At 33.0% G+C, this 7,381-nt stretch overlaps 1 protein-coding gene across 1 annotated transcript; it reads right to left on the reverse strand.

Annotated features, from left to right (window-relative positions):
• Window positions 1–2,929: 2,929 nt before the first annotated feature.
• On the reverse strand, window positions 2,930–4,255 carry LOC114735483 (vinorine synthase-like). The gene has a single exon (XM_028923182.1). The coding sequence runs from the start codon at window positions 4,253–4,255 to the stop codon at window positions 2,930–2,932; it is 1,326 nt and encodes a 441-aa protein (XP_028779015.1).
• Window positions 4,256–7,381: the final 3,126 nt, after the last annotated feature.

The raw sequence follows: 7,381 nt of genomic DNA on the forward strand, positions 1-7,381 counted from the left end.
CGGCAAATTCCTGAGGAGATTCAGAGCGCCGGAGAATGCTAAAATGGATGAGGTGAGGGCTTCCATGGAGAATGGGGTTCTCACTGTCGCTCTTCCTAAGGTTGAGGTTAAGAAGGCTGATGTTAAAGCCGTCCAGATTTCTTGAATGTTTCAAGTTGAAACGGCAGAATCGTCACTGAAATTGATTTATCTTTGTTCGTATTATCCTCACTGATCTGATCGTATATTTCTGAGAGATACGACTCAGATCAGTGAGGATAACGCCTTTAATCTGTTAATTTTGAGGTTAACATTGACCAAATTTGTAAGCCTGAAGTCCCAATTTCCCTCCTGTTTTCTAGCTTTGGTCAATCTCTTTGATTCTCAGCTTCAATTTGGGCTTCAGGAATGTATCCGAACTTTCATTGTAGTAAAGTTCTGCCTTACATCGATTACGCAATTGATCTTTAAAGTCTTCAAATTTATTTGACAATCAACATTGTATTCATGTGGTTGTTTAATGACATTGCGATGGGATATGGGGTAGGAAATAATTTCGGGTAAAATATAATTTTAGGATATTTGAATTTATTTGGATCTATCATTATTCTAGGATTTATTAGTATTGTAATAGTTCCTCCCTGTTCTTATTAGAAACTTTAAATAACTAATTTACAGATAGTGAACAAGTAGTTAAAATTAGTTTAGTTTGTGTTTCAAATATGCTCTTATAATAAATGAGAAAAATGATAAAAAGAACATATGGGGCATATGACAAGATGGTATGGCAAATGTGAGAAAATAAATAATTAAAGACAGCATTAAAAAATGTATTAAATATTAGACAAATCTTAATTGAAACTTAATTCAATTATAAAATGGATCACACATCTCTCTCCAAATTTGGAGCTTATATATAGGACTGGATTGAGTATTTTATTATTAGAATTAGTTGTATTATTATTTTACTAAGTAGATTTTGGTTTTCATTCTATATATACTAGACCTGGACATGGAATTTACAAACGATTATTTCCCTTCAGTTTATCTCTTATTTGCTCTCCTTTCTCTCTGATCTCATCCCTTTCCCATTCACTTGTTCATTTACACGCATTATCACATTTATAATACTACTCTGTTCCACTTTTAGTGAAAAAAATATGTTTTATATTTTTTTTATCTAAAGTCAATAGAGGTAAATTAAAAATAAATTTATTAATTATTCTACAGGAAATATACTTTTTCCTTACTACTTATAAGAAGAGAGTGGTAGCTTTCGTTAGATAATCAACAATTTATTGGTAGTTGGCAACTGCCCAGTAATTAAAAGATGTTTTACGTATAAAAAACTGCACAATTTTTTTTTAATTGCGTAGGAAAACTAGTCAATTAATTATTACAAATTTTAGATTTAAAATTTTTTTTTGTAAGCACAGGTATCTTACTATTGGAAAGCACTATCTGACACTAAATATATGCACCTCTCTTATCGAGGATTTAAAACTTGATTTATCATATTATGGAAGACTAACTTTTTCTACCAGATCCAACCCTATTGCTTGGAAGATTTAAAACTAGTTATTTTAAAAGCATTTGGTTTTATAACTGTGGACGCTTTGAAGCCTAAAAATATTTGTGGATTTTTTTGATGGGTAACCCTCCACTAGACCCACTACCTGCGTGTTTGGGATTCCACTTCTTGTTTTCTACTCAAAGTTTACAAAATGTTCTATTCAATGAATACTTATGCTTTAGGGAAAAAAAATTTGAAAATAAGGTGTTACATTTATAAATATTTTTCAATACACATAGATTATTCAAAGCTATAATGTTATAATCCCTCACAAAGCTTAACTTTCGATGACCACTACTGCTCTACTCCGTCAAAAGTACACTAGTCCCTTCTATTTTTCGCACAGAATAGATTTGGATAATCATAGTTTTATAGTACTCAGTTCGAGCTCTATTTTAATTTCCAAGTTCAATTAAAATTCCCAACTGACTCTATAAGTTGGTCAGACAAACAGAATGGCATGGAAAATAAAATTGAATTAACAAAAATGTTGAGACAATTAATCATCAACCTCAAAACGCAAATCAAGGAGCAAGCAATTAAAACATGAAAGCTGTATCCCTTTCTCTTAGATTTCCAATGCATCTTGAACCACTTCAGTCCAAGATTGTATGCAAATTAACCTTTTAAGTTCGGATGGGAAACAAAATAATAAAGAGGAAATAAAACTAGGTGGGGAGACTCTCAAAAGCAGTAACTGAAACAAATGGAAGTTTTTCTTTCTAATAACCTCTTTCTCATTTTAACCCCAATTCAAACAAAACTTGAAAGTTATGCTCAAATTACTAAACCGATTGCCAAAATGATTTTGATACTACTAATATTAACTTGCGTAACTTTTGCTTTCTTTGAGTCATAAACTGTTATGGGTTTTATATTGAGAAGTTTCACAAACATGGTGGGGTTTATATATTCAAGAGACTCACCTTCTTAATATGCTAGTCTTTTGGAATTGGTCTACTTTTTTTTTTGGACTTGTGGTCATCACACAGACATGGGAAAAACTGAAAATAAATGAGGCTTCATGGTACTGAAAAGCAAATTAGAAACTATATAACCTAGTTCTCATAATAATAAAATATGAACCATCTAGTTGGCACTATGATAAACAATGCGTCATTGGACAAGACAATCACATGTCTGAACATGTATAAACTGAAACAACTATATTCAAATGCCTCCAAATACTTCATAGAAGACAAGATTTTTGACATTATCCTTACGAAACAAACCGTTAACTTGCTATCAATCAACCAATTAACTCTCGTCGTTTACTGAGGACAGTGGATGGACAATCGACAGGACAAGAACAGAATGAGTTAAATTGTGAGAAAAGCACCCGACCCTCACAAATATACCCAGAAACATGATCGTCGATTAAGTTAACCCTGTGGTAGAAACATGTGCCCGAAATTCCTCGTCACTTTCTAATTTTGTCATGTCCTCCTCAGCGAGACTCACATAAGCTTCAATACCACCGCCAGATATGGCGTCTTTAAACACAACAGCGTTCTTGAATTTCCACGTAGGTGGTCCTGCCCACGTCGGATTCCCCCATCCAAAATCAACCTCGTACACTGGAAACCTGCACAACGAACTGAAAGCAAACGCCACTATTTCTTCCCCATCACCACTGCTACTTCTCTGTTGATCAGCTTTCCACTGATTTTCACCTTCTCCAAGCTTCACAATGAAATCCTGGTCTATTTTATTTAGTTCTTCTCTTAACTTCATTCCAAGGTCATTACACTCTCCTTTCTCGTCTAACGTTGGAAACGTTCGAATCAACCACACATAGTTGCCAAACGCATATTCTGGTAATGGAGGCTCCATTCTTTGGCGGAGATCCACTGTCCATGCGACTAAGTGAATTTTCCTGCTTCCTTCTTCTTTAGTGGCTTCCTGAAATCTTGTCCATATGAAAGTTGACAGTACTTCTATTCTTGAAGGGGGTTTTTGATTGTCTTCATCATCAAGAAGGTTCTTCATCTTTTCGGAATGTTTTGCTCTCAGAGATTCTATCACTGATGCTTCAAAACTGAACCTCCTGCACACGATTTTGTCGATGTGAAATTCAAGGTTGTATCCCGACATGTCTTTTGGTGGGAAGAGTGAGGAAGATTGGAAGTGGGTTCTGATTTTTTGTTCTGGTTCGCCACGGCTTACGGCGGCCCAGCTCTTGACGAACTGGAAATACGACAGCGCATCGGCAACCTTGTGGGAGATGCTTACTCCGATGGCCATTCCGCAGCAATCGAAGGCGTTGACTTGGACTCCGAGAAGTGTGTCGACGGCTTCATCCATTTCATAGGGAAGCAGTTTGCTGACGACGGCCGGAGAGGGATTCTCGATGACGTGGTTGAGGCGACACCTGACTCTGGTTTCTATGTAAGGGACGCCGTCGTCGTTGCAGTCTACGAAACTGTTATCTATGAGTTTTCCGGCGAGTGGGTAGTAGTCGGATAAGACTTTAGATAATGATTTCTTGAGGTGGTCGGAAGCATCGTCGTCGATGCATCCTAGGTTTGAAGTGCGAGTATCGTAGAAATAGACCCATGAATTGTTGACTTCCGGACATAACTGATCGAGGAAGGAGAGATGGTAATGACGAAGATGTTGAGGTGTAGGAGAGCAAGGCTTTACGATTTCCTTAGAGATTATTTCAACTTCTATCTTCATTTTCTCAGTGCTTCTGGTTATCATTAGTGCATGTATCTATTTATATTAAGACACGCTAGAACTTGCATCTTTGGGACCGGTAAGCGTTTAAACGCAGATGACTCACATTTTTAAAACTAAAAAATTGTGATATTAACTAGAGAAAGAGACAATGATAATTAAACAAAATTTAATACTGTATTTTGTGATTAATATAAGAGTTAGATAACTAATTTATAAATATTAAAAAATTAGTTAAATTAGTTATTTGTAAAAAATAGATATTGTCTTACTTAAAATACCTTATCCTAATTATGTGTATTGAAAATATCTTTTGATATAAACTTCTTAATATATGCAATCGTCTGTCATTAGGATAAATATTGAAGATAAAGTGGACTGAAATCTTATATTTAGGACAAAACGGAATCTCCAACTAGCTATTATATTAAGTGTAAGGTAATAAAATTTAAATCATTGAAATATTTGTAAATAATTCGAGTTAGATCAGGTATGTATCCTGGTAGATCGATATCCATTGGCAACAAGTTATTAACGAATTAATCCTATAGTATAAGCTAGCTGTTTTGTTTTTTCTGTCTAGCTGTTTTCTTAATTCTCTTCTGCTGGCCGAAACAGACAGTTTTGTGCTCTTCTTACTGGCGTCTCTTATTTAGGATATTCCTTTATGTTTATACTCCTCCGGTCCTTAATATAGGACCCATTTAACTGATTTGATTAGATTAAGGAAGTTAGGTAAGTTAGTTAATTATAAAAATTGTGACATGTTTTTCCTAAAATACCATAATCATCTTTCTTAGTACCCCTCTCTATCTTCTACTTGATTATGGTTGATGGAGTATCCATAGGGGTAATTTAAAGAAAATTAATAAATATGAGAAATGGATTTTATATTTAGGACCAAAACAAACTCAGTAATTGGGTCCTATATTAAGGACCGGAGGAGTATTACTCAATTTATATATAAAGTCTAGGTCGATCACTTTTGTTAATACACGTTTGGTGTTATTAACAATCCCAATAATTAATTGAAGCACACACATAATATTTTCTGCCGGCCGTCTTGTTGATGCATGGTTATATGTCATTGGAACGATAACGGATGATGCCAGTATCATGATATAATTGTTCTATAAGAATGATTTTTGCCTTGTTAATACTTGTTTAAGAATATCAACAATATACTTGCAAATAATGCGCATATATGTGTGTGTGTGTGTATTTATATACCTTATCATATTCTCAAGAACGCTGCAAATGGAAGAAAGAAGGGAAGGAGAGATGACTAGAAGGCTTACTCCAGGTGAAATCTAAACTATCTTTGGATGGAGAAAAAAAAGTTACTAAAGGAAAATAGAGGGGATGGAATAGTACTAAAAAGGAAAACTTCTAAAAATAAAAAAAAAAATTTATAAGGCAATCTTGTTTGAGTGTTAAGTACTAAATGTGAACATAATTTTTAATAGAAATTCGAATATTAATTTTTCAAATTATGAAAAACTCCTTTTTTTTTTTTTTTACTAGACTCCATCCATTTGGTCCTTTAGTCCATAAAATAGCTTATTCATAAGCTTGCTTTTGCTATCCCATTGGCCCATTATCGATTGGCAATCTGAACCTAATCTCTTTGGTCACGGGCAGTGCAGTTTGGGCCTATGTTTAGTCCAAACCTATTTTTGAGTTCGGTGATGAATACTCCTTAATTTAGACCACTTTTGAGGATTTAAAACTCTTCGTAAATCTTACAAATATGCAAAATAACGTCTCATATTTTTTTCTCAATTTTTCTAGGTCTTAACAATTGGGAAAATGGCTAATAAAAAACTTTGAAAATATGAAATGCTCGAATTGGAACCCCCACATACATGATTTCAGAAAAGTGCAACACCTAAATTGAAATTTTAAAGTTCAAACAGAAAGATCCCGGCGGCAGCAAGTCATCAAGCCATAGCCGTCACCTGTGTTGGAGCTCCCACGGGAGGATTCGTTTTAGAAAGTGGCGTAGGTAGGATTTGATATTTTTAAATGTTAAGTTATTAAATTTGTTTCAAATTGATAAAAATTACCTATTTTACTTTTTGATTTACTCTCATTTCTCTTACATTTAAAATTCTCTCTCCTTCTTGTAACAAAGGTTAAAAGTAAAAAACTATCATTAATTATCCTGTATTCCTGTCAACCTTTTATATTTTAGACCAAAATTTTTTATAATCAACTTTTTATATTATAAACCGGAGGGAATATCAATTTATGAGTTTGATAAATTAGTTTGAAAGAAAAAATAAATACAAGAGATAAAATATATTAATTTCTTACATTTAATAATATCTCTGGTCCTTAATGTAAAAACTAATTTGACTTCTGTTTTGATTCTAAATATAAGATTCCAAGCTATTTCGTTTCTTATATTTATCCCTTTTTTTTTTAATATAGTTGTTGTAGTAATGATAATTCTAATTAATACATTTGATTAGTAATAATATTTTTGAAAAGACAATACTTATTTATTACAAATAACTAAACTAATTTTTTTAATTTACTCAAATTGGTCAACTAGCTCTTACGTTATACTACCTTCAGTCATTAATATAAGAGCTAGTTTGACTTTTAATTTGGTCCTAAATACAAGACTCTATTCTATTTTGTCTTTCATATTTATTTATTTTTTGTCAAAGTAGTCCTTGCAGTAGTTGCACATGTTAAACGTTCCATCAAATAGTAGTTTTAGCTAATACACATATTAGTAAGGATATTTTAGGAAAGAGAACATATATTTATTATAAATAACTAATATAATAAAAATTTTTAATCTACATACTTAAATTAATTAATTAGCTCTTATATTAAGAACTAGAGGTAGTATTAAGCACCAGAGGTGGTAGTAAAATTCACCCTTTACTAGTTGCTACATCATTTATGACACGAAGAGTACAACATATTTGTGTGTGTATAATATAAAATTAAAATCCGGCTTGCTCATTCATTTTATTAAATCTAATACACACACACACACACACATATATATATATATATATCTCCTTCATTTACAAGTTATAACTTGTCTTAGCTAGCCACTTACGAAGCGTGCGTGAGGGGCACAAGTAACTCCTGACTTTTGTGAACTAATAATCAATCTAACGAGAAGTTATG

Source organism: Neltuma alba, unplaced genomic scaffold (genome assembly GCF_004799145.2).
Source record: "Neltuma alba isolate B1F8T4 unplaced genomic scaffold, ASM479914v2 tig00013210_pilon, whole genome shotgun sequence".
In the NCBI taxonomy this organism is placed as follows: Eukaryota; Viridiplantae; Streptophyta; class Magnoliopsida; order Fabales; family Fabaceae; genus Neltuma; species Neltuma alba.